We start from the raw sequence: 27,403 nt of genomic DNA, 5'->3' as shown, positions 1-27,403 counted from the left end.
GAGCTGTGGAAGTGCCACGGATGACCGCTATGTACATCAGAAAGAAAAAGAACATTCCAGATTTCACAGAAATGCCAAAGAAGCAGGGAGACTGCATAGAACAAACTCAAGTGGCCTTGCAGGTTTTACACATTCCAGACATGGACCAACTGGAAATAGTGAAAGACCACTTGTATGGACAGGCAAAGGATACAGTGAAATATGCTACACCTCAGCCCAAGAATATTGAGAGATGTTCCAACAACTGCAACTAGTATTTGGGGGCAAAATGCTATTGAGCACTAGATTGCAGGAATTCCATGATCAAAGACAAGCATCCGGGGAAGACATGAGGACCTATGCCTATAGCCTGCAGGAAAGGTTAAACAGAGCTTTGGCTAGAGACCCAACTTTCCTATCTGTTCCACAGAAAATGTTAAAGGAAAGATTTGTTATTGGCCTCAGCGACAGTAGCCTATGACGTGAGATAAGAAAGAGCTTATTTGAGCATCCAGAGAAAACTTTTACTGAGCTGATGCAGCTGGCCATAGTCTGGTCTGAACAAGATGAAGCCACATATCAGGTTGAGAAGAGTACTCCTCGGCTCCTAGTTAGGGGCAGGAATGAAGTGGCAGTTCGGGCAACAACTGCTGAAACTGAGATGTCTCCTGACATGCAAAACTTAAGCAGAATGATATTAATATCTTGTCAGAGACAGGATGAAATCCTCCAGAGACAGGAGAGACTAGAGCAGCAGCAGCAACAATAGAGTCAATATCGTCCAATGCAAGCTACCAGAGCAGTATGTATGGACTACAGTAAGAGCCCAGAGTATGAGCACAGTGAAGGGTACTCACCCAGAAGGTACCATGAGTAGTATGGTCAGCAACTGAGATGTACCCAGAGGAGAAACCCAGCTTCTAGAAATGAATGAGGGGACATTCTCTGTTACCGCTGCCAGGAACCCAGACATATTGCACGGGATTGCGAGAGTGAGAGGAAAGTAAATTCCAGAAGGGGGAGCGAGCCAGTGTATGAGACTCGAAGCAGGCTCCCTGACACAGTTAAGGAAATGATTTGGCCGCAGCAGAAAGAACTGGGTGCACCAAAGGAAGACATGCCTACCACCGCCACAGTTTGGCTACAATCAGGACGTATTGATGAAGACGTAGTGCTTGAGGAAAAGAAGAAGAAGGCATTTGGAAAGAGCCCAATATTAGATATTCTGATAGGCTCAGTTGAGACCACATGCTTTGTTGACATGGGCTCAGATGTCACCAAAATTTCATCTCATTTCAGAGAATATTTTGAAAAGACAAATCAACTGGTAGACGCAAGTTGGGTGAACCTCCCTTCAGTACCTTCCTATATCATTGGTACCCATATGTATCAAGATAGCCAGCTCCATTCCAGAACGCTCTAAAATCTTATTTAGGTGGTACTTGAGGTCTGCTACCTTTGTACCAGACAGGCAAGTTACCAAGTGATCCTCACGCCCACCAGCCTCCCAGATATTTACCTTCCTAATGACCTAATCACCCACTACAACGGCTTTCCTAAGCTTCCCTCTAGTCACAGATCCCTGGAGACATCCTCAGTGCGAGAGGATAAAGGCATCACCTGGAGATCATGTCAGGTCCTAGTTACAGGATCACTTCCTGTCACACCAAAGTGATGGTCTCCTGCCAGGTAGCCTTGCTTCTCCAATGTAAAAACAAAAGGCTACTAGACTAGAGTTAAGACTGCTCTGCTATATCATTGGAAGACTCCTCTGTAAACTTCTCAGTCTTCCTCAAGTCTTCTAGGTCTGCCACTATGGCCTCAGAGATTGGACTTGTTCTCTGAGAGCCAGGAGCTCTTTTCAAACATACAGTCTCTCACTAACAGGTAGACAATCATACATGTGGCACTCAGTGCCTCTATCCAGGTTTTCCCTGTATGAAGTTGTGACTTGTAAACTTTTGGAAAATGCAAATTAAAAAAATGGGATTCTTCACAGATCATGATACCTTCCAGTGGACTATCATAAGAATTATCCATGGATGTTGTACATAAATGAGCTTTCAAGATCTCAAACGTCCCTGAACTCATGCATATCCATGGATAATTCTTACATTGGTCCAACAAATGGTTTCATATCCTGACAAGTTTTCCCAGAACTGATTTGGTTACTAAAGCCTTACACTTCTTTTTAACAAGGGGAAGTGATCCTACAGGTAGGCATCTGATGCCAGTAAGGGACACTACAAAACCAGAATTCAGTAAGCCATTGAGTGAACAAGTTATCCAGCTAAAATTAGCCAGATAACGTCCTGGATATCCAGCAGAATAAATGTCCTGCTGAATTTACTCAACCAAAGTTATCCAGTTATGTCTGAATAAAACCGGTTAGATTTTTTAATTATCTGGCTTTGTGTGGCCAGATAACTAGCTACAGTAATAAACAGATATCTTCAAATATATCCAGTTAGTAGCACTGTCAAAATACAAAAAAAAAGTCAAAGGGGCCTGCAGGCAATTCTCACCCTTCCCTCCTTGAAATGTAACATTTTTATTTTATTTATTTATTTATTTATTTATTTATTTATTTATTTAACATTTTTATATACCGAACATTTGTTTATCACTTCATGTCGGTTCACAATATAATGGGACCAGGTCTTAATCCTAGTCCAATACAATAATAAAATTTAACTATATAAAATTAAAATTAAAAACTAGCATTATATTTAAATCTTATAAAATGTAAAAGAACTTAAAAAATAAAATAGAATAAGAAGCCCAGTAAAAATCTGAATTAAATATGAAATTAACTGATTAAACTAGATTACAAAATAATAAAAGACAAACATGTTTTCATAAAACTGGCATAAGGCCAGTAACTAAAAATACTAACTTTCTTATCAAAACTAAAACCAAATAAATAATGGGAGAGTCAGCAAATCAGAGGATTCACCAGTTGAGGAATAGGACTGCTCAAATAACCATGTTTTTAACATTTTTTCTTGTCGGATATCTAGCGGAAGTGAGTTCCAAAGTTTTGGACCAGCCAGTGAAAGAGCTCTTTCTCTAACTGAGTTCAAATGGGCAGATTTTGGAGAGGGTATGGAAAGAAATGCCTTGCCTGAAGATCTTAGATTACGACCAGGCGTGTGTATTTGTAAGGATGCATTTAACCAATCAGTGTTTTCTCCATAAACAGTTTTCTGAATTAATGACAAACACTTATAATGAATTCAGGCATGAATTGGTAACCAATGTAACTCCACCAGTACAGGGGTAATGTGGTCGAACTTCCTTGAGTTGGTAAGAAGCGTGCCGCTGCATTTTGCAGAAGTTATAATGGCTGGATGGCTATTGATGGCAATCCTAGAGGGAGCGCATTACAATAGTTAAGTTTTGACAATATTAAGGCCTGCAGTACCATCCGAAAATCATTCATATGAAGAAGGGGTTTCATTTTCTTCAATATTTGAAGTTTATAGAAGCCATCTTTGACTATGGCTCTTATGAAAGCACTAAGATTGAGCTCGCTGTCTAGAATACAGCCTAAATCCCTGGCTTCATAGTTGATTCAACAAGAAGGAAGGCATGAAGAGATAGTGAATTTGATTTTTTTCTGTGATTTTATTGCTTATAGAGATGTGAATTGGGCTTCGAACGATTGAAAATATTGTACGATATTTTCAAATTTGTCAGAAATCAGGAGCTCCCCCAAAACGATAGGAAAACCCCACGAAATTGTTCGTGGGGGTTCTCTTATTGTTTTGGGGGAGGGCGGGAAAAACAGCACACAAAAATAACCCCTAAACCCACCCCAACCCTTTAAAACTAATCCCTTAGCTTCCCCCACCCTCCCGACCCCCCAAAAAACTTTTTATAGGTACCTGGTGGTCCAGTGGGTGTCCCGGGAGCGATCTCCCGCTCCCGGGCCGTCGGCTGCCACTAATCAAAATGGCGCCGATGGCCCTTTGCCCTTACCATGTGACAGGGTATCTGTGCCATTGGCCGGCCCCTGTCACATGGAGGGAGCACTGGATGGCCGGTGCCATCTTTAAAAATGGCGTGGGCCATCCAGTGCTCCTACTATGTGTCAGGGGCCGGCCAATGGCACGGATACCCTGTCACATGGTAAGGGCAAAGGCCATCGGCGCCATTTTGATTAGTGGCAGCCGACGGCCCGAGAGTGGGAGATCACTCCTGGGACCCCCACTGGACCACCAGGTACCTGTAAAAAGGTTTTGGGGGGGTCTGGAAGGTGGGGGAAGCTAAGGGATTAGTTTTAAAGGGTCAGGGTGGGTTTTTTGTTTATCGGCTCGGGCGCAGCCGATAAACAAAACCGCGATCGGGCCGGACGAAAAACAAAACACGATGTGAATCGGAACCGGAATCAGAACCGATTCCGGTTCCGATTCACATCTCTAATTGCTTATGATCAGAATTTCAGTTTTAGAGTCATTAAGAGCTAAGGACATTTGAGCCTTGTCAGGTCGTGTGCCCCTCACCCCTCCTAAATAAGATAAAAGTGAGGCAGGTCTGCAAGTGGGGCTCAGTCCTTCCACTCCTTCCAGGTTTCTATGTAATTTAATCAGGTTTAATCAGGCTGCCCCACAACTCTCTTAACCAAATAAGTCCGAATATTAGCACTTATCAGCTACATTAACCATTTAAGTAGCACCTCTTGATCTGCCCATTGCCTGCTCACATGATATCCAGCTAACCGTATAACCAGATAAGTACTTATCCGGCTAAGTGGCGAATGCTAAACATAGCTGGATAATGAGTTTCTGCCACTGCTGGATGAATCACTACTTATCTGGCTAAGTAGCTTTGAATCTCAGCTTCCCTATTGCTGTGGTCAGGACTAAGGGGCTGAGTTCCCTATCTTATCTCTCCTCTCTCTAGTTCACCCTAGCACTAATCATAGCACATCCATTATGCTAAAGAGATTTAAGCTTTCTTTCTCAGGAAGGCCTATGTTGAATACCATCTTCCATGGTTATCTTCCCATGTCTGCTAGCATTGCATGCAGAGGAAAGGAAAATCTTCAAGTGCCACCAAACACGTTTCCCTCATTCTGACGTAGAACACATGCTTGCTTTGCTCTGGTTATTGGGAGCCATTTTCTGACAATTAACATGGCTGCAAAATCCATGGCTACTTTTAATCCTTAGACCTTGTAGCTAATTTGTAGAAGAAAACTACATGGATTATTTCCCTTGTGAAAACTAAAAAGTCTGCAGGTCAGAACCACCCATGAATTTTGCACCTGTTTTTTTTTTAATGTGGTATAATTTTTATGCAAAACACCATGCATAGATTTGAAAATCAAATCCACGTATGCCCTCTCCTTGCCTTCAGGAATACCAGGTGGTTACACAAAATGTTGAGACCGTTTAGCAACTATGAAAGCCAAGTTCCGATCTCTCAGTTTTAGGGTTCAACAAAGTGGGTCAGGCAGATGGGGTAGTGGACCTGGGCTAGAGGCAGAAGGGGTGCAAATTCTTCTGTTGTGCTGTAACTGGGAAGCAATCCACGCTGAACTCTTCTCTGTGAATCCTGTCCTTTACTGTCTCGCTGATGGTTGCTGGTAGCAACTTTACATCCCAATGACATTTCACACCAAGTTATATTTAAACAATTGAACTTTTATTTCTGGGATAACCAGCATAGGAATAATCTAAAAAAAAAAAAATTCTTTGCAGAAAGGATAGTGGATGCATGGAACAGCATCCCAGAGGAGGTGGCGAAGACAAGGACAGTATCCGAATTCAATAGAAACATAGAAAATGATGGCAGAAAAGGACCAAACGGTCCATCCAGTCTGCCCAGCAAGCTTATGGTAGCATCTGCCGTACCTTACCGGTCACCCCCCTCTTTAGCATGGCATAAACAATTGACTGCGAATTAAATTTTAAAAAACATATTTCTTTGAAAATAAGAGAATGCTATTATAAATGTTTAGTTCTCAGACGCCTTAAACCTCTATTAGATCATAACGATTTCCGGACTATTTTACAGGCTTTGATATTCTCATCTCTCGATTATTGTAATTCTCTTTTGTTAGGACTTCCACAGACAACACTTTGACCCCTTCAGGTATTACAAAATTCAGCAGCACTGGTTCTCACAAATTGTAGTAAATGTGAACATATTACTCCCATTCTGATTCAATTACACTGGCTTCCTGTTACACAGAGGATCCTTTATAAAATATGCTGCATTATTCACAAATCAATCTAGGGCCATAAAACAGACTGGTTAAACTTCTCTATTTGCATGCACACCCCACACCGCTCCCTAAGATCTGCAAATAAAGGACTCCTCTCAGTCCCATCACTAAATACTGCGCATCTGGATTTAGTCAGAGATAGAGTTATCTCAATAGCAGGCCCTACTTCATGGAACAGTTTGCCAATGGCACTACGTCTCGAAAGTGACTGTAAGAGATTTAAGAAAGGTCTAAAGACATGGCTCTTTGAGCAAGCCTGTGTATCCAACACATAACTGTAGGTTTTAATTATTTTTATTGGTTTCTTAGAGTATTTATTATGATTGCATTTTAGTTTATGATGTTTGAAATTGCTGTGTTTTAAATATGATATTGCTGTGTTTTAGATACGATATTGTGAACCGTTGTGATGTAACTACGAACGACGGTATACAAAATCTTTTAAATAAATAAATAAAATAATTAAACAGAAAGGATCTCTGAGGGAGTGATAGGGATTCTAAAGCTGAATTACTTGGTATGGATGGACAGACTAGATAGGCCGTATAGTACTTTACTGCCATCACATTTCTGTATTTCTATTTAGAAGATGTTAGAAGGTACTACAAAATTACTGAATAATATATCAGAGTTCACAGGCTTCACAGCCAAGTTCACCAACCACTGACACTATTATCAACCAGTTGTACCAAACGTCAAAGAATTCTTCAAATCTTTCCCAAAGCTCTACATTTCTCATGCTTCGTACTCCACTCGAAATATGTTGCTCACATTTTAATTATATCTCACAAATCCTGAATTCACTATATCCCGCCCCAAGATCAGTAGGATACTGAAAATTCCTCTATATACATCAACTTCTACTTTCAGAATGAGACCGTTACTCACATCATGGGCCAACAGCACATGTGTTCCCTGTCAGTGTTCATGGATTTCCACAGCATTCCTGATACATTCCCTGGATTCTCTACTCCCTCTTCTTCTTCTCTTATAGATGGGGGCCAAACTCCTTCGGGTCCCTCTTCCTTTGGGGAAAACCCTGATAGAGTCTCCTGCATAATTCTTTTCCCTTGGAAGGAAAGCCCCTGCAGGGCCCACTCCTAAAGGAGGGGGTCCACGGGTTCGTCAACCTTGGTTGATTGCTCCCTCTACTTTATCTGGAATATTCTCATTCAACAACATACAAAGGGGTATACAACCATTCCTTATGCCATCTAATGGCAGTTCACTAGTAATGCACATACATTTTTTCTCCCCAATATTCCCATAAAGTCAACTTTGGGGGCTCTCCTACCCAAATTCTCTACTAGAATATACTCCAAGATGAGGATTCAACGTGTGGGCCCTGTTAATCTGTTACATTTTTAACCAGGCAGATGTGAGTAAATTTCAGACAAACCAGTTTGCCTGGGTCAATAACTCATAATTTTAGGCATGTTTAGTATGTGTTTTTAGAGATTTACTATAGTGTGCTACCATTGATCAATAATGTCCATAAATGTAGTGTTTATCATTCGTATTATTCGATGATATTAATGAGATGCAAATGAGGTGTGCATTACCATGTGTTGCAAACACTTAATTATACCTTCATGATGTGTAGCTAAAGTTTTGTGCATTAATGCATCTGCAAAGCAAGTTGTGGGCATATCTTTTTGCTCCACTAATAGATACTGAATTATTTTATGTACTTTTGCATCTCATTACCTCATTTGCAAAGATTTCATGTTAATGCTATCACACGTTAGTTTATTCACATTAGCAGTGCTGTTAACACACCTGTATTAGTTTGCATGTGTTAATGGCACTGTTAGTGTTAGCCACTTGCAATAGCATTAATGCAATGAATCTAGTAGATTGGCCCTAGGGTTCTATACATTTTAACAATCCACAACAATCTGTTGGTTTGGTGTAGGTTGCCACTGCACCTATAGTGGCCTTATTGCCTTCAGAGGAGCTGATTGCAGGATGCTGGGCCAGAATCAATACATTAGTAATGACGGAAGGCAGTTTCTTGGAACTGATAGCTCTTGGCCCTACTATTCAGAACATGCAAACAATTGAATTTCTCACAGCATCGTCATATTGACAATAATTAGCAGATTGTTGTTGTTTGTTGGCAGACCATGGTTGACTGTGTGCCTTCACTGAACTCAATGGAGCTTGCTTACTGCTCTCTGCAGGCCTTCAGACTCCTGTAGGTGCCTACAACAGTTTAATTAATTTAATATTATGCTTGTATATAGATTTTTCAGGGAAAATACAGTAAAAAGTGGATAACAACAATAACGCAAAATACCAAAAGATAAGTCACAAAACAGCTGCCTAATACAGGTTACAGTTAAATATAGGATATATAATCACATAAATTATTATCGTAATTGTATGTCTGAGTCGTAAGTTGCACCGTTTCATTTGGAAGCGAGTGTCTAAGAAATTGAAATAATAAATAAAGAACCAATAGCACTTCATATAATGAATACATAACAAATCTTGCCCTCCTTCCAGCAATCTGAGACACCTTACAGGGTAATTATAGTAGCAATTTATGCCCCAGTTTGATCATCTGTGGCCAGCCTAGGTTGTTCCTATTCTAGTAGAGTCCTCCCCATACCAAAAAACACAAATCAGAGGGTTTTAATTTGGACTTTCTCCTTATGACTGCTGAAACAGCCGGAGCAGTTGCTTTGCTGTGCACCTTAAGCCACCTCATTGCATTTATTGTTGCAAACCCTTCTGAAGGTATGGAATATTCGCTGTAACTGGTTTCCGATTCTAGAGAGTATGTGCTGAAAACATACTCTAATGTTTTGTTTAAGCTCCAATCTACCTTTTCTTTTTTTTTTTTCTTTTTTTGTCATTTTCAAGTAATAAAGGTTTAAATGGCATACAGTTTACTTCCCTACATGACTCTCGGAAATTGCTGCATAGTAGAATTTACTGAGCCGACCTTGTCAAATGAGTGCTTAAAACTGAGATACAGCTACTGGCAGTGACAATCAGGAGAGAGGCTGCCTCCAAAGCGCACACCAGACAGAAATAGCAACCTGCCTGTTTCTTGACTGATCCTACAGCTTTTTGGCCAAGCCTCTCATTTTACATCCCCCCTTCCCTCATGCCTGGTGTCCATGCTGGGTTTATGCTTTGCAAGTCGCAGCGTGATGTCAGCACAGTGTTCTAACGAAGATTTGTGCTGCAGCTCTCTGTGCTGTATTCACATGTTACGTGTATCTGTGTGTGACCTTTAATGGGGGGTAATTTTGTAACAGCCCTCATAAGTTATACCAGTTGTCAAAGCGACCTCGTAACCTTGGCTTGAAAATCACCCCCAGCACAATTACACCTACCACGTGGGGTGGGTAGTTTTGACCTGAAAACATACGGGCATGTCTTAAAAAAAAATCCAAAAGTCTGCCTGTCAATGAAAGCACCTCCCCGTCCCCAGAATGCTTTTTTCCAACGCGGGTCAAAATGGGCGCACGCAGGCCTTTTACCTGTACACCGTGCGGGCGATTTTATAAACAGTCATTTCCACGAGAAAAGAGGAACTGCCTTTTAAAATTACCCTCTGCATGGTGCCGTGAAGAATATCTACTCTTCTTCTGTCCGTGCTGTATATTCTGTCCGTGCTGAACTAATCTGTCCGTGCTGTATATTCTGTCCGTGCTGAACTAATCTGAACCTATTCCACCATCAACCATTCACTCTGACTTTGCCTTAATCTTGGTATATAATATCCCTACCTTATAAGGGCTATTAATCAATGCTATAAGCATACTGACTGACATTTATATTCTTCTATTTACACCCCTGCTTCTTTTCTACGATCCAAGTTATTACTCCCTTGTTTTATTGTAACTGCATTCCTTAGCCTCTTCTGGTTTAATGTTTTTTTTACTACTATTATTATCATTATTCTATTATTACTAAGTTCAATGTTATTTATTGCCTTCTTGTTACCTATCTACTTGTTAATTGTACTTGTTAATTGTAAACCGACATGATGCAATATTTTATTGCGAATGCCGGTATAGAAAAACTTAAAATAAATAAATAATAAATAATACTCTACGTGTATCAGTGGAGCCCTTGCATGGGAATCTGGTGAAGGTCCAGCTCTTCAACTGTTGATGCTTTTTCTAGGATTTACCTGTCTCGGTGCAATGCCTACGTACGGTCCAGATCAGTGCTGGTACAGCAGACTTAGATTCATGATAGCGGGGTGGGGGGGACAAAGAAACACTGGGGGACCACTATTTCCCTAGGAAAAAAAGAAAATCAGTCAGAATGAAAATGTGGTGTCTGGGGAGTGGGCGGGAAGGCAAAAATGTGTATTTATTTTATTTAACTGTTAAGTAGCTAAAACAAGGCACTAGTTCTCTCGCTTTTCCTAAGGCCTGAGGTCCTGGCCTGTGCAGCTTGTTTCTCTTTGCCCAAGAGCCGGCAGAAGCAGCCAGGAGAGCAGTTGTGTGCAGGAGAGAGCCCCTCAGCATGACAAGGGTTAGAGTCGCCGTGCACCCTGGAAGGCAGGGAAAACAAAAGGAGGGGGGGTCTCGTGAAGCTTGGGGAACGGTCTAGGGTTTGGCAGCTAAGATTGAACATTACCCTCATTCTCCCAGGCTACTGTTCAAAATGAAAGTATGCGTGTACTTTGGCTTTGAAAATGAGTGTATACTCTTAGGAAACGTACCCCTGCAGGGCTGAATTTTTCAGAGCTATTTATGTGCAAATGGCTGTTATAAAATAGCCTGGAGCTCTGTGCACGTAAAAGTGTGTGCATAACCTGGGGTGGGGGGAGCGGAAACTTACATGCCTACATTTTTATTACATAAAGCATGCTTGTAAGTTTACCTGTCCGAAGAAGAGGTGTAACTTTGAATGAGTTAATCTGTGCATGTACCAGGCCCATTACCCTTGAGTTTTCAAAGCAAACCTCTGCACATAAGTTCACATTGAAAATTCTGGGTACAATCTGGTACGAGCAGAATGTACCTACTTAGAAAATTATCCTCTCTGTCTGTGTCTAGTGCAAGCTCATTGCCATTGGCTATCCATTCCCAATCCTATCTCTTTTTGGTTGGGCATCTTCAATTACCCTGAATTCCTTAGGCCCTAATTTCAAAAACAATTTTTTTTTTCCTATAATGTATCTGTGGCTGAACTGTTTTGGAAATAGGAAAATCGATATTAAAAAAAAACATTTAGATGGATAACTGAAACGTTATCCACCTAAATGGCTACCATCGATATTCCTCACCATATACGGCTAAATTCTAGCTGCATTTTGCTGCATAAGTTGGGGCTGTTCCGGGGACAGGCAGGAGGCGTTTCCAGGCGGAGCTGAATATACCCTGCTAATTAACCAGATATGTTTATCCGGCTAACTACCAAGTCGCACAGCAACTGAAAATGAACCCCAGCATCTCTTATGTTTTCCTTTCCTCGAGTGGCTTTACTGATATTAAAGCCAATTCAAAACTTAAGGGAATAAATTGCTACCTGTCCCCCTATAGCAAACTAATAAACTCTGGAAAATCTCACTAAAGACTCACCCCAGCTCCCCAAACTAACTTGTGCATGTTGTGTCTGTGCCAACTGGTTAAGTCATGAACTTTGAGGCTGTGCGTCTATGCCACATGATCGTTTGCCTCTGTTTTGCCGTTCCCGTTCGAGTACTTGTTGATGAGCTAATGGTGTGCTCTTTTCCTTTTTTCTTTTCCCCCCAGGGCAATGTGACATTCTCCTGCTCCGAGCCACCAGTCATTCCAATCACCTTCACCAGCTCTAGCAGCAGTTATTTGCTCTTACCGGGCATCCCCCAGATGGATGGCTTGTCGGTCAGTTTACAGTTCCGAACTTGGAACAAGGATGGCTTGTTGCTCTCCACCGAACTGTCCGAAGACTCGGGAATGCTGCTTCTCTACCTTCTTGCTGGCAAATTACTACTTGTCATTCAGAAAGTGGCGGAGAGTTCAGTCGAGATCAGTACAGGTATGGTACCTTATTAGAGCCTTTCAGCTTTGACCTTTTTTATTTCACAAGGCTTCTGCCGCTCAGAGGACATCAATATGAACATTCAATCTTGTTCAGTGATGGAGGTTTAGGGCATCAATGGGATGTAGATGATCCAATATAATTTAAAAAGAGTCTTCTTTAAACTAAGGAAAATCTCATAAAATGATAGTGGGGCATATCACGAAACTTGTGTTCTTTAAAAGAAATGCAAAATACCCTGTATACTATGAGGAATATCCATTTTCCCCAAGGATGGATGACATATTGATGGTGAAGTTTCAAAGCTGTTCAGCTATTGTTCTGCCCTTTTTGTAACGATTTCCTGACATGTATCTCATGCCTTGCAGCAGTAGTCCTTTGACTGAGTACCATGAATGGCTCCTTCCTTATTCCCCTGAGCCATCCAGCAGGAGTTATGAGTGTTGCTTATCTATCCACAAGCCAAGCTGGCACAGGTAGATGAATCCAAGACAAGCATCAGACTCCAGTCCCGTACATGATATCTCAAGCATCATCAGTTGCCCCAAATGAAGCATTTCAAACATAAGATATAAGAACATAGCATGCTGGATCAGACCATCAAGCCCAGCATGCTGTCTCCGACAGTAGTCCATCCATCCTGTTAACTTGACACAGAAGATCACCTCCCTGTTGCTCATTTCCAGATGTTGGAGATGATAGTCCCTGTGCCTGTAGAGCTAATAAGCGTTATTGGAACTGTCCTCCAGAAACTCGTCCAAACCTCTTTTAAACTAAGCTGTGCTATTAGCTTTGATCACATCCTCCGGCAACAAATCCCATAACTTAATTGTGCGTTGACAGAAAAAAAGACTTTCTCAATTTTGTTTTAAATCTTTCTATCGGTTATTTGATGGAGTGTGGGCTAATCCTAGCACTATTTCAAATGGTAAGTAACCATTCGCTATTTAATGTTCCACGCACTCATGGTTTTATGAACCACTGTCTATGTTTTACTGAATTTTGAATGTTTTTATTGTACTCCACTGTGATCATTTTTATTGGAATTTTAATGGATTATAAGACTATTCAAACAAACAAATAAATAAATAAATATAATCATTTCTTCTCTCGGTCGGATCTTCTGCAAGCTGAAGGGCCCTAACTTGTTTAATCCCTTAATAAGTTTTGTTGCCCTTCTCTGCACCTTTGCTTGCTCTGCTGTACCTTTTTTTGAGATGAGAGAACCAGAACTGCACACAATATTCAAGGTGCGGTTACACTCATGGATTGACGCAGAGGCCTTATTATTATTTCCCCAGTTTTGTTTTCTGTTCCTTCCTGAATAATTCCTGGCATTCTATTCACTTTTCTTTTTTTAATACATTGTCCACAATGACTCCAAGATGCTTTTCCTTCATGGTGACTCCTCCATTCCAACCGGGCACATAAAATGTTGGAAAGAACTACCCCTAATGATGGGGGTTCAGAAATCTGGGTCCTGAAGATGGTGAAGTGGACCCTGTTATAAGCAGTGGGGTAGCTCACGTTCCCTAGGCTGGTCATGGAGTGCATCGGCCATTCTCCCCTCCCTGAACCTGGCCCCTATATTTCTCTGTAAGTACTGGCACAAATAAAGACTTAAGAAGCAGAATCGCACCACTCCACGTTCTAAGCAAAACTCTTAACTTTATATCTGGATTTTATAGCCAGCTTCTTACTTTAGGGTAAACGTTCCCGACTGAATTCTCAAAGATCATGGGATACTCAGTCAGATTAACAGCTTCCAACTGGCTGGTACTGCCTGCTCTCAGTCCAACTTGAACAGAATTTAGACCTTTACAATCCTCTCTTATTCCACCTCCTTCTACTTTCCTCCCATTTCTTCATTTTTTTTTCTCTCTCCACCTTTAGGGAGATGGATCTTACATCCTCAAATACCCCTCCGGTTGCTCACATCCGACCTCAAGGGCCTACTGACAATCTCACACCTTCAGTAACCTCTCCCTCGGCAATGTACAGCATTCCCCGGTCTCCTCCACACTCCCTTTCTCCCTCCGGTTCCCCTCATCTCAGGACGCCCCTTTGTCCCCTCCTACAGGCCATTGTCCTCAGGGGGAAGAATCACCTTTCCTGCAACTACTCATCCTGCTGGTTCCTCAGGGAGAGGGAATATTAGCTGTCCACTCCTCAGCCTCAAGCCATTTCCTCTGGGGGGGGGGAAAGCCCCTGCAGGGCCTATTCCATACTGGAGGGGTCCTTGAGTCTCAGCAGCCCCCCGGGCTGGCTAGTCCAGTATCCTACATCACTGGAGGTCCTTCTCTTCCCCAGGTCCAACCTAGATAGTGCAACTCCTGCCAATTTGACCGAGAACTTATACCTTAATACCTCCCAACAAAGCAAAACCTCCCATACACTTATGGCGACACAACATCATCACCCAAAGCACAAACCCTCAGATGCCTTCACACATACCAATAAAATGCAACCCAGTGATCCTGTTTCACACAGGGATGGTAACTTTAAAACGAGCGTGCTTATACGCTGCAATGTTGAATAGTCTGAAGAGGTGCACGCGTATGATTTAAAATACACCTAACACGCGTATGTATGCTCCTAATTTTAAGTGTCTATGCGAGAATATGTTCTTTGTGTATCTTTCCTTAGGACTTGTCAGCTTTGTCATGCACAAGTGAGCCAATTTTAAAGCATGCGCACATGAAGGAAATAACCAGTTTGACCACTTAGTCCACCATCTTGCCCAGTCTATCTCCAGGTCATTAAGAACCCTTAGGTTGTTCAGTCTGAATGTCCCCCAGTTTATTCAGACCCCTCACCCAGTCGGTTATTTGGGCTATAAGAAGTTTTTTCCAGACTTATACCTAGAAAAGACCAGAAGTAAATATGTGCAGGTAACGACCCGTGCTACGTCGGTCAGTTTTAAAATGGGGATTTACATGCAGAAATGTGGGCCCCGCCCTGGTATACCCCTGCCTCGCCCCATTTTTATCGCATGTTCTCTTGCTGGCGCATACAGACATCTGCGTAATTAGCTGGTTTTAAAATTGAGTTACTCGCATATATGGGCCTTTTAACGCAAGCAACTCTTTTAAAATTCACCCTGTGTCATCCAGTGGTCAATCTGAAGTAGTGCAGGTTCAAACATAAGAACATAAGAAAATGCCATACTGGGTCAGACCAAGGGTCCATCAAGCCCAGCATCCTATTTCCAACAGTGGCCAATCCAGGCCATAAGAACCTGGCAAGTACCCCAAAACTAAGTCTATTCCATGTTACCATTGCTAATGGCAGAGGCTATTCTCTAAGTGAACTTAATAGCAGGTAATGGACTTCTCCTCCAAGAACTTATCCAATCCTTTTTTAAACACAGCTATACTAACTGCATGAACCACATCCTCTGGCAACAAATTCCAGAGTTTAATTGTGCGTTGAGTAAAAACGAACTTTCTCCGATTAGTTTTAAATGTGCCGCATACTAACTTCATGGAGTGCCCCCTAGTCTTTCTACTATCCGAAAGAGTAAATAACCGATTCACATCTACCCGTTCTAGACCTCTCATGATTTTAAACACCTCTATCATATCCCCCCTCAGTCGTCTCTTCTCCAAGCTGAAAAGTCCTAACCTCTTTAGTCTTTCCTCATAGGGGAGTTGTTCCATTCCCCTTATCATTTTGGTAGCCCTTCTCTGTACCTTCTCCATCGCAATTATATCTTTTTTGAGATGCGGCGACCAGAATTGTACACAGTATTCAAGGTGCGGTCTCACCATGGAGCGATTCAGAGGCATTATGACATTTTCCGTTTTATTCACCATTCCCTTTCTAATAATTCCCAACATTCTGTTTGCTTTTTTGACTGCCGCAGCACACTGAACCGACGATTTCAATGTGTTATCCACTATGACACCTAGATCTCTTTCTTGGGTTGTAGCACCTAATATGGAACCCAACATTGTGTAATTATAGCATGGGTTATTTTTCCCTATATGCATCACCTTGCACATATCCACATTAAATTTCATCTGCCATTTGGATGCCCAACTTTCCAGTCTCACAAGGTCTTCCTGCAATTTATCACAATCTGCTTGTGATTTAACTACTCTGAACAATTTTGTGTCATCTGCAAATTTGATTATCTCACTCGTCGTATTTCTTTCCAGATCATTTATAAATATATTGAAAAGTAAGTGTCCCAATACAGATCCCTGAGGCACTCCACTGTCCACTCCCTTCCACTGAGAAAATTGCCCATTTAATCCTACTCTCTGTTTCCTGTCTTTTAGCCAGTTTGCAATCCATGAAAGGACATCGCCACCTATCCCATGACTTTTTACTTTTCCTAGAAGCCTCTGATGAGGAATTTTGTCAAACGCCTTCTGAAAATCCAAGTATACTATATCTACCGGTTCACCTTTATCCACATGTTTATTAACTCCTTCAAAAAAGTGAAGCAGATTTGTGAGGCAAGACTTGCCCTGGGTAAAGCCATGCTGACTTTGTTCCATTAAACCATGTCTTTCTATATGTTCTGTGATTTTGATGTTTAGAACACTTTCCACTATTTTTCCTGGCACTGAAGTCAGGCTAACCGGTCTGTAGTTTCCCAGATCACCCCTGGAGCCCTTTTTAAATATTGGGGTTACATTTGATATCCTCCAGTCTTCAGGAACAATGGATGATTTTAATGATAAGTTACAAATTTTTACTAATAGGTCTGAAATTTCATTTTTTTAGTTCCTTCAGAACTTGGGGTGTATACCATCCGGTCCAGGTGATTTACTATTCTTCAGTTTGTCAATCAGGCCTACCACATCTTCTAGGTTCACCGTGATTTGATTCAGTCCATCTGAATCATTACCCATGAAAACCTTCTCCATTACGGGTACCTCCCCAACATCCTCTTCAGTAAACACCGAAGCAAAGAAATCATTTAATCTTTCCGCGATGGCCTTATCTTCTCTAAGTGCCCCTTTAACCCCTCGATCATCTAACGGTCCAACTGACTCCCTCACAGGCTTTCTGCTTCGGATATATTTAAAAAAGTTTTTACTGTGAGTTTTTGCCTCTACAGCCAACTTCTTTTCAAATTCTCTCTTAGCCTGTCTTATCAATGTCTTACATTTAACTTGAATTCAAAAAGGAAATGTCACATCAGAAAAATTTTTATATTGAATCACCGATTCCCAAAATGTATCAAAATGTTTTTATAGTTATTTAATTTTGTTTTTGTTTTAGCCGCATCATCAAGCCTGTCAGCGTGTTCTCTGTAATTTCAAAGCGAGAGCCGCTCGGACCTCTAATCATTTGCGGCAGAAGTTGTATCTAGGTTTAGTCTTTTTTTCTTTCAATTTTCTTTCTTTCAATTTTCCAATCTTTTTATATTTTTTGTTTATATTTAAGCTTCAATTCAATGGCACTGCTGATGTCAAAATTATTATGATTTTAAATCAAGATTTTAAATGAGCTTGATTTAAAATCATAATAATTTTGACATCAGCAGTGCCATTGAATTGAAGCTTAAATATAAACAAAAAATATAAAAAGATTGGAAAATTGAAAGAAAGAAAATTGAAAGAAAAAAAGACTAAACCTAGATACAACTTCTGCCGCAAATGATTAGAGGTCCGGGCGGCTCTCGCTTTGAAATTACAGAGAACACGCTGTCAGGCTTGATGATGCGGCTAAAACAAAAACAAAATTAAATAAATATAAAAACATTTTGATACATTTTGGGAATCGGTGATTCAATATAAAAATTTTTCTGATGTGACATTTCCTTTTTGAATTTAGTTTGGTGTTGTGGAAATTGTCTTTGTTCTTTTTGAGACGTTACATTTAACTTGCCAATGTTTATGCTTTATCCTATTTTCTTCTGTTGGATCCTTCTTCCAATTTTTGAATGAAGATCTTTTGGCTAAAATAGCTTCTTTCACCTCCCCTTTTAACCATGCCGGTAATCGTTTTGCCTTCTTTCCACCTTTCTTAATGTGTGGAATACATCTGGACTGTGCTTCTAGAATGGTATTTTTTAACAATGACCACGCCTCTTGGACATTTTTTACTTTTGTAGCTGCTCTTTTCAGTTTTTTTCTAACAATTCTTCTCATTTTATCAAAGTTTCCCTTTTGAAAGTTTAGCACGAGAGCCTTGGATTTGCACACTGTTCCTTTTCCAGTCATTAAATCAAATTTGATCATATTATGATCACTATTGCCAAGTGGCCCCACCACCATTACCTCTCTCACCAAGTCCTGTGCTCCACTGAGAATTAGATCTAAAATTGCTCCCTCTCTCGTCGGTTCCTGAACCAATTGCTCCATAAAGCTATCATTTATTCCATCCAGGAACGTTATCTCTCTAGCGTGACCCGATGATAATTGAAGTCTCCCATTATTACTGCACTACCAATTTGGTTAGCTTCCCTAATTTCTCTTAGCATTTCACTGTCCATCTCACCATCTTGACCAGGTAGACGGTAGTATACCCCTATCACTATAGTCTTCCCCGACACACAAGGGATTTCTACCCATAAAGATTCAATTTTGTATTTAGTCTCATTGTGTTTCTTAACACAATGTTTTTCTTAACACTTCTGACAATGGAAATTTCTGGTTCTCCCCTGCTCAAAATATCTTGTACTACTACTACTAGAATAGGGAGCAAAATGTAGGGGTCTCCCCACATCCAGATCCCATACTACTCAGATTATTTTTCCCAGGGTGCATTGCGCTGCCCTTATCCACATTACATTTTATCTGCCTTTTAGGTGCCCAGTTCCTCAGTCCCAACAGGTCCATCCACAGGCCACTTGTTTTTTTAAACTAATTTGAATACTTTAGTGTCCTCTGCAGATTTTATTGCTTCACTCATTGCTCCCTTTTCCAGATCATTAATGAATACATTAATGAATATCAAATATTAATGTGGTCTTAAGAAGAGGCAGCAGGAAATCATGTATTTGGACAGATGGCGAATCAATGGACAAATACAAACTATGGAAGCATCATTTGTCTGGGCTATTAATAGTTCAGGAATTGTTTGAGGAACGTATGTTGGCACATGAGATCTTATTAGTGAGATATATATTTTTATCTCTCCTTGCACTGCCATTGGGACAGGATTATGCAAGCCAAATGAATTTATAAGTTGCACATCTTTTTGTTATCAAAAATAAAAATAACAGAACGAGAAGATGACATTTAAAGGTCAACAGAAGAAAGGTAGTTGGTGTGATGCAGTGTGATGGAGTACAGGGAGCTTGGTTCCTAGAAGGGTTATTTATCTGTGTGCATTAATATTTGAGGCTAGGATTTCTTTTAAAACATTTGCAATGGTTTGTCCCTTTATCATCTGCTGGTGAAGAATTGGCTCCATGTCAGAAGGCACAGACTGTTCCAGTTCTGGGTTTATCCTTTCTCTCCCCCCCCCCCCAACCCCCCAGCTTGTCTTAGAGAAGCTGGAATTGAAAACCCACAAAGCTGAGGTTGGGGGGTGGGAGGGACTGCACTGGTTCAACTTGTGCTTTATGACATGGACCTACCTGGTCACCTTAGGTTAAGCTCTAGAGGTGCTATTCAGTCTGCAATGCTAACATTCTCCATACCAGCCCTTGGGGTGTCTTAGCATTTCCAGGAAACAATAACAGAAGAAAGAAACCATATCCTCCTATATCCTATTATTCCTCAAAAAACAGAGAGAATCAGTGCCACATACCAGAAGAAAAAATACACATATTCATATATCAAATCACAGAATGAACAAAACATACAGGAGATTATCCTAAACAAATATCACAATTCAAATTCTTGGGGAGCCAGGTGGCTTCTAGGCCAGGGGAATCAGATAGAACCATCTGGGCCTGTCTCTCATTTATAAACTTGGCAAGCTGAGATGGGTCATAAAATAAATACTTCACTCCTGTGAATTTCATCACACATTTATAGGGAAAATTCAGCCAATTTAAAGCTCCAGGCAGCAAGACCCCCAGACCCATCCTTAAAAAGCTTTTCCTCTTAGTTTGAGTTGCTTTTGACATGTCAGAAAATATTTGTGCTTTCATATTAAAGAAGGAAACATCTTAATTGAGGAAAAGTAGATTCAAAATATAGAGGTAAATTTTCAAAAGATGCATGCATAAAAAATAACGTGTGCACGAGTCGAATAGCATGAACGAGAATATACGCTATCTTAAAAAGCGTAACACATGCATGTATAGTGGGGAGCTCAAGAAAACTCGCACGTGTAATAAAAAGGGGCTTTCCGGGGAGAGGCCAACAATGACGCGCATAAGTTGCTATTTTACGACCTGCCAAAGTGTTGTGCCTAAGGCGACCCTTTGGCAGGTCCTGCGCAGTATCAGGCGTAAGTGATCGTAAACATCTTAACAGAGAAACAAATGACTGTGTGGGGGTTCCGGAGTCACCCATTCCATCTTCACAAGCTGCAGATGGACTTGGCGAACTGGTAGACTAATTGGTAAAGCTGGTAATTTCATTGCTGCACGCATGTTATAAAATCCCCTGACTTACACGTGTAAAAGTTGACTTGGGGGTGTATCTAAGTAAAGTGAGTAAAATCTATTCGTGTATCCCTGTAAAATTTGAAGTACAAGTAAGGGGGTATATCATTTGCACACACTTGTCCAGCTGAATTCCGACTTATCCAGCTAACTGGTGCCTTTGCCGCAACAAACGGACAAATTTGAACTTATCTGGATAAATAGCGCTTTTGTTTTAGACTTACCTGGCTATCTTACAAACCTGGATAAGTCGGAAAAGTGTTCCTTAGATGGACAAGTAGCGCTTTTCAGACGTATCCGTCTAAGTGTCCCTACTTAGCCGCACAAATCAGAGCTTATCGGGATAAGTGCCGCCACTTTTCCGGTTAAGTCCGAACTTGCATGGGTCGCGGTTTTTACATACACAAGCATGTGCGCACACATATACACTTGTACTTTATAACCTGCATGGTGGGTTATAAAATACGGTAGTAAATTCATGTGTGCCCATATATACTCGTACATGAGTGCATGCGAGCAGTTTTGAAAATTATTCTCATAATCTCTATCATTAGGGCTAGATTTTTCCACATACGATGTTAAATTCAAAATGTCTAATGAAGCTTGGGCAGGCAGACTGATTTCCTAAGGCTTTTTTTTTTTAAATGGTGGAAGGTAATAGCTTTTTTTTATATAGGAGGTAAAACATTTTTCTGGGATTTTGAGTATCTCCATAAATAATTCCTCAACATTTTCAATGGCGAAACCAGTTGTATCTATCTATTTATTTATTTATTTTAGGGGAAAATAGAACATGATGGACCCTATTTTCCACTGCCTCCACCTTATTTTGAAGAAACAAATGGCCTAAGGACAAGGACCCAAAGAAAGTCTTGCAATGCTATTGTATTCATTTTCAAAATCTCTTTCTCGCAAGTCTGTCATGTAGAGGTTAAGCCCTGCTGTTGAAGCGCAAACTGTCCCACTCGTGAGGATAATTTATGATTGCTTCCCATATGAGATGTGGAGTTATTACAAGCAGTTTGGGGAAGCCAGAAGTAGGCGTAACTCTTATGGCTGAAGTGGCATATTTCTTCAAGGGCACACAAATTAATTTATAGTTTGTGGGCTGTCTACACTGGTTTTCTTCACTCCCCTCCTTCATCCCCAAGGCGTTAGGGCCCTTTCTGTGAGGGGGGGGGGGGCACTGATGCTTATGGCCCAGGCCGTGAAATGCTTCCTTTTATCGGTGAGTATCTGCTTATCCAAAATGGTTCCGTGGTGATGCTTGGCTGGGACAGATGAAACAAGGACACAGAGCTGGATGTTCAAAATGAAATCGTTTACTGAGTTTTTTTTTCAAAACAAATCAATGTCCGACTCACAAATGAATTGAAGTTACAGCTGCATTTTGTCCTCCTCTTTCTGTGTACGTGGTGGTGACTCAGGTTTCTGGGTGATTCCTTTTCCGAGGGTGTGAGAGGCCCAGACTCTGAGAGAAATCCTGCTCTGCTTGGGATCCCCTTAAACCTTAAACAGTCCTACCTGAGATCAAGGTTGTTTTCTTCTACCCAGCCTGCACCTGTATTCCGGAGAGAGATCCAGTGCTCGAAATCTGTTTTCTTTCTCCTGACTCAACCTTGATCCTTTTCTCTGGATTTCTCAGTGGGAAAGGTCTGTAGCTGATAGAGATCAGGCCCCTTGCACTAATCTCCAAAAGAGAGGAAGGGGGAGATAAAAATACCCCCTCGCAACAAAAAGAGAATTCCCTTACTAAAAATGTTCAAAAACCTCCTGGGGAGACACTGTCACTGCAGCTCTTCTCTGTTCTAGAAGGGTACTGACAAATCTTCAGTTTCCTGGCCTTTGGATCTGGGGAAAAGCCATCACCAGTAGTACCAGGCTCCAGTCCAGCAAAACAACTCTTAAAGTAGTCAAAAATCCTGAAAAAAAATCTCTTCCTCTAACTTGAGGCATATCCCATCTGGCAGAGAGTGCACAGGAAGGAGTATCCTCCAAAAACATACTATAATATGTGACAAATATAGGCCTCACTAAAAAGAAACCATTCTGAGTTCCTCTCTCTACAAAATCTCAGCTCAAATGCCACGCCTACTTTTGTCCTAGTCCTTATACAAGATAGGTCCACCCACTCAGGCACTCTCTGGAGGAAGAGCTGAAACTTGGTATCCCCTCTAGCAGGTTAACATCTGTAAGGACCTAGGGACCTCTAGGGGCCAACCCTGTAGGGGTCGCCACATAGGTATCACATAATTTCGCTGTTGTACCTGAGATCCAGTTGACCTCAGTAATCTAGATCCTTGTTTTCCTCCCTGGAAAGGCCTCCATCTGCAGTCCACTCAATAGGTCCAATTTCTCCCCCCACAGCAAATGGCACCCACAATCCAGGAATGAAGTGGTGTTGTCCCAGATTGAATTGTGATGTCATCTGACCATGACAAAGATACAGCAGACTCTTCTTTATTGGCTGTCTGCAATCCTGGTCGCAAAGGAGCCAAACACTGCTCCAGAGTTAAAGATGCCTCCAAATCAGGGATAGCCAGCCGCAATCATTGCCTGTCTGCATACACAGCAACATCTCATTGGAGCCATATTGCCTGTGTTCTGATATTGTAAACATATGTTCTTTCCTCTTAATGCTGGTTCCAATAACATAGCATGCAAGTATAACCCCTTTCCTCTGGGCCCTTTTGAAACAGGCAAATGATGACAAAAGTAAAAGTTGGGCAACACAAAAAATAGAACAGGGCAGTTTTATAAACGTTCAACAGACCATTAAGTGCAAAACTACAGATTCCGAGGCCATTTGAGCGGATTGACAGGAAAATGGGACCTTGTCTTGCTTCCAATTAGTTTTTTCTCTTTTAAAACCCAAGAGGAAACCAGAGAAGACCTTTTCCTAATGCTTGACAAATTGAGCATGAACACGTACCCGACAGGTGCAGCAAATTCCTGGCCAGGTCTCCTACACCCAATGACTGGGAGAATTTATAAAATCATGAGAGGGGTGGAATAGGTAAATATGGAACAATTATTTACACTTTCAAACAACACTAGGGCTAGGAGGCACGCCATGAAACTAGCAACTGGCAGATTTAAAACAAATTGTAGTAAGTATTTTTTCACTCGTGCCCAATCAAGCTATGGAATCTGTTGCCAGAGGACGTGGTCAAGACAACTAACATAGTGGGGTTCAAAAGAGGATTGGACAAGTTCCTGAAGGAAAAGACCATAAAGAGTTATCATCCAGGTAAACTTGGGAAAGCCAGCGCTTATCCCTGGGAGTAGGATGCAAGAAATAGATAAACTGTTGGGGATCTGCCAGGTACTTGTGACCTGGACTGGCTAATCTCAGAGATAGACTGCTGGGCTCGATGGATCTTGGTCTGACCTAGCATGGTACGTCTTATGTTCTTATGGTCCTGGATCACTGAATGCAACTGGGTCCCTCCTGAACCTATTCCAACTGATTGAGAGAGTAACCTACCATATTAAGGAATAGCAGGGCAAACTGCCCTTTCTCCTCCAGGAGCCTGGAAGGCCCCCACCCTTGTTGCTTCTCCCTTTGCTGCTGCAGATGATGGCTCATGGAGTCATTTTTATAGATGTAGGTAGGGGATGGACCCTAACAATCACTCAATCACAACTTTCCATCAATGGAATCTCCCATTGCTGGAAATGTCCATTTTATAGACATAGGGAGCCCAGCCTTCAATACTGTCCATGGTACACAATGCGTTAGCATAAGTGGATACACAATGATTTATGCAAGTATTCTGTAAACTGTGTGACGGCTGTATTAAGTACGTATATTTCCAGTGTAAGAAAATGATTACTTTCTCTATGTATTTTATATACGTATGGACATATATTTTAGGCATTTAAAAATAAATAGCATATCCACCTAATAACCCTGATTTAGATGCAGAGGAAAGTATTTAATAAAATATGCAAATATAATATTCTGAAAATAGTTACTTGCACATATCCTAGAAACCACCAGTTTGCCGATACCTCCACTAGATAACCCAGTCCTTCTCCAATTCACCTAGACGAGTGGTTCCCAACCCTGTCCTGGGGACCCCCCAGTCAGTCGGGTTTTCAGGATATCCCTCTAGTTCTTCAATCTGAATCCCACCCAGACCTCCAACCCCAAAACTGCTGACAAAAGTCAAGTCCAATTTCAATTATATGAGTCCATTAGCAAGTATAAAAATGTTCAGAAAATTGGGTAATGTATGTGCATATACCTCTTCCAAAATAGTAACTTCTGAATCCTTCCCTGCAATGCCTCTAGGCCACCCTTTTTTGCTGCAGTAAAATGTATATACCATAGTGCAAGTATATGTGTACTCTTTAGGGGGTCCATATTCAGCCACTGGGTGGTTTGGCTAGTTAGCCGGAAAAATTCATCCTATATATTCAGTGGCACGGCCGCATTTATTTATTTATTTATTTATTTTATTTATTTTTAATTTTTATATACCGGAATTCCTGTATGCAATACAAATCAATCCGGTTTACATGTAACGAGAAGGTTGCCCTGGTCTGGGAGGTTAGACCGGGGTTTTTTTACATAGAACATTGAAACAATAACAATCAACCATTGAACATTATTACAAGGAACATAGAAAGTAATAATAATATTTAACCAAATAACAAATAACCTTATTCGTGTATTGAAAAGTATGTGTGTGTTCACCTTTTTTTCAAGCAACTTTAGTAGCGTATATGGTCTACAGTAAGCGGTTATATGAAGGTGAATAAAGACTGTTAAATAGACATCCGAATAAGCAAGTACGGGAATGAAATTAAAATCACTGAATATATCCAGGTATCACAGAGTTAACCAGAGAAGTTCATCTGGCTAACTTTAGGACAGATGTAAGGGCCAACAAGAGTAGGATAACTTATCCAGCTAGTTATGCCCCTGACTTATCTGGCCAAATTTTAGCCAGAAAAATGTTGTCCAGCTAGAAATTTGCTGGATGAGTGTCCATATATTAGGTTCCATTTTAGGAACTACCACACAGGAAAAAGATCTAGGCATTATAGTGGATAATACTTTTAAATCATCGGCTCAGTGTGCTGCAGCAGTCAAAAAAACAAACAGAACGTTAGGAATTATTAGGAAGGGAATGGTTAATAAAACGGAAAATGTAATAATGTCTCTATATCGCTCCATGGTGAGACCGCACCTGGAATACTGTGTACAATTCTGGTCGCCGCATCTCAAAAAAGATATAATTGCGATGGAGAAGGTACAGAGAAGGGCACCAAAATGATAAAGGGGATGGAACAGCTCCCCTATGATGAAAGGCTGAAGAGGTTAGGGCTGTTCAGCTTGGAGAAGAGACGGCTGAGAGGGGATATCATAGAGGTCTTTAAGATCATGAGAGGTCTTGAACGAGTAGATGTGAATCGGTTATTTACACTTTCGAATAATGGAAGGCCTAGGGGGCATTCCATGAAGTTAGCAAGTAGCACATTTAAGACTAATCGTAGAAAATTCTTTTTCACTCAATGCACAATAAAGCTCTGGAATTTGTTGCCAGAGGATGTGGTTAGTGCAGTTAGTGTAGCTGGGTTCAAAAAAGGTTTGGATAAGTTCTTGGAGGAGAAGTCCTTTAACGGCTATTAATTAAATTTACTTAGGGAATAGCCACTGCTATTAATTGCATCAGTGACATGGGATCTTCTTAGTGTTTGGGTAATTGCCAGGCCTGGTTTGGCCTCTATTGGAAACAGGATGCTGGGCTTGATGGACCCTTGGTCTGACCCAGCATGGCAATTTCTTATGTTCTTATGTTCTTATATTCATTTAGCTGAATAACCTCTGAGTTATCCAACTAAATGCTTCTGGATATGGCTGTCTAGGATGCTTTGATGTTTTGGGGATTAAGGATAGTACAAGTAAAGTTGCCTTTTTCTTTGGCAGGATCACTGAGTAGTCCAGTTCCCAATAATAATATTGACATTTTTCTGGGTCCAGCAGTTTTTTCTGCTGTCACCTGCATTAATATTTCCTTTAAAGCATGCTGAGGAAAAGCTTCTAATACAGTAGGCGTAGGAACATCTATTAGCCTTTCTGATGCAATTCCTCATGAAAAGGTAAGTGACTTGTCGCAACATACTGCACACAGTACCACAGTATCTGATGACATTTTGCTTACAAATCTGCAATAGAAATGCTGCTGGCCATAGTTCAGCAAATTTTGTAAAACGTCAGGATTTTTCACAAAGTTTTTTCATGAACTGAAATCTTCACGTTTAGCATAGCCTTCCCTCCTCCCCACCATCATCCTGCTGTTCTACACAAGTTCAATTGGCGTTTCTTTGATTTCCGGCTCTTGCTGCTGCTTATTGAAATGCAAAGCTATCAAGTAACCCAGCTGAAGGAGGGACATCTCTGGCCAGTCCATTTTTTTTTAAGCCTTATAATCTGAATACATTTACATTTCTTTCTTCTACCATTTGAAATTGATGCTGCAGATACCAAAATGCATCAGTATGGAATGGTTGGAAATTCTTTCCATACTGATGGTCCTTAAATCTCCCTTCTTGAAATGGATCGCTTGTGGCAGCTCTGGAGATGTCTGTGGAGCATATGTTGAGAAAACTGCATTTCATCCTGCAGGCCCCTACTCCTCCTCCACTGCAATACCCCCTTCTTCACCATG

The 27,403-nt window shown here is 41.0% G+C and overlaps 1 protein-coding gene across 1 annotated transcript in view; it reads left to right on the top strand.

The window, feature by feature from the left end:
* CNTNAP5 (contactin associated protein like 5) overlaps positions 1-27,403 on the top strand; it is a 690,244-nt gene that overhangs the window by 274,252 nt on the left and 388,589 nt on the right. Inside the window, exon 7 of the mRNA XM_029605214.1 lies at positions 11,938-12,202. Within this exon, the coding sequence (XP_029461074.1) occupies positions 11,938-12,202 (265 nt within the window). The remainder of the gene's footprint in view (positions 1-11,937; positions 12,203-27,403) is intronic.

Source organism: Rhinatrema bivittatum, chromosome 6 (assembly GCF_901001135.1).
Source record: "Rhinatrema bivittatum chromosome 6, aRhiBiv1.1, whole genome shotgun sequence".
Taxonomy (NCBI): Eukaryota; Metazoa; Chordata; class Amphibia; order Gymnophiona; family Rhinatrematidae; genus Rhinatrema; species Rhinatrema bivittatum.
This window is presented reverse-complemented; position numbering and strand designations above follow the sequence as displayed.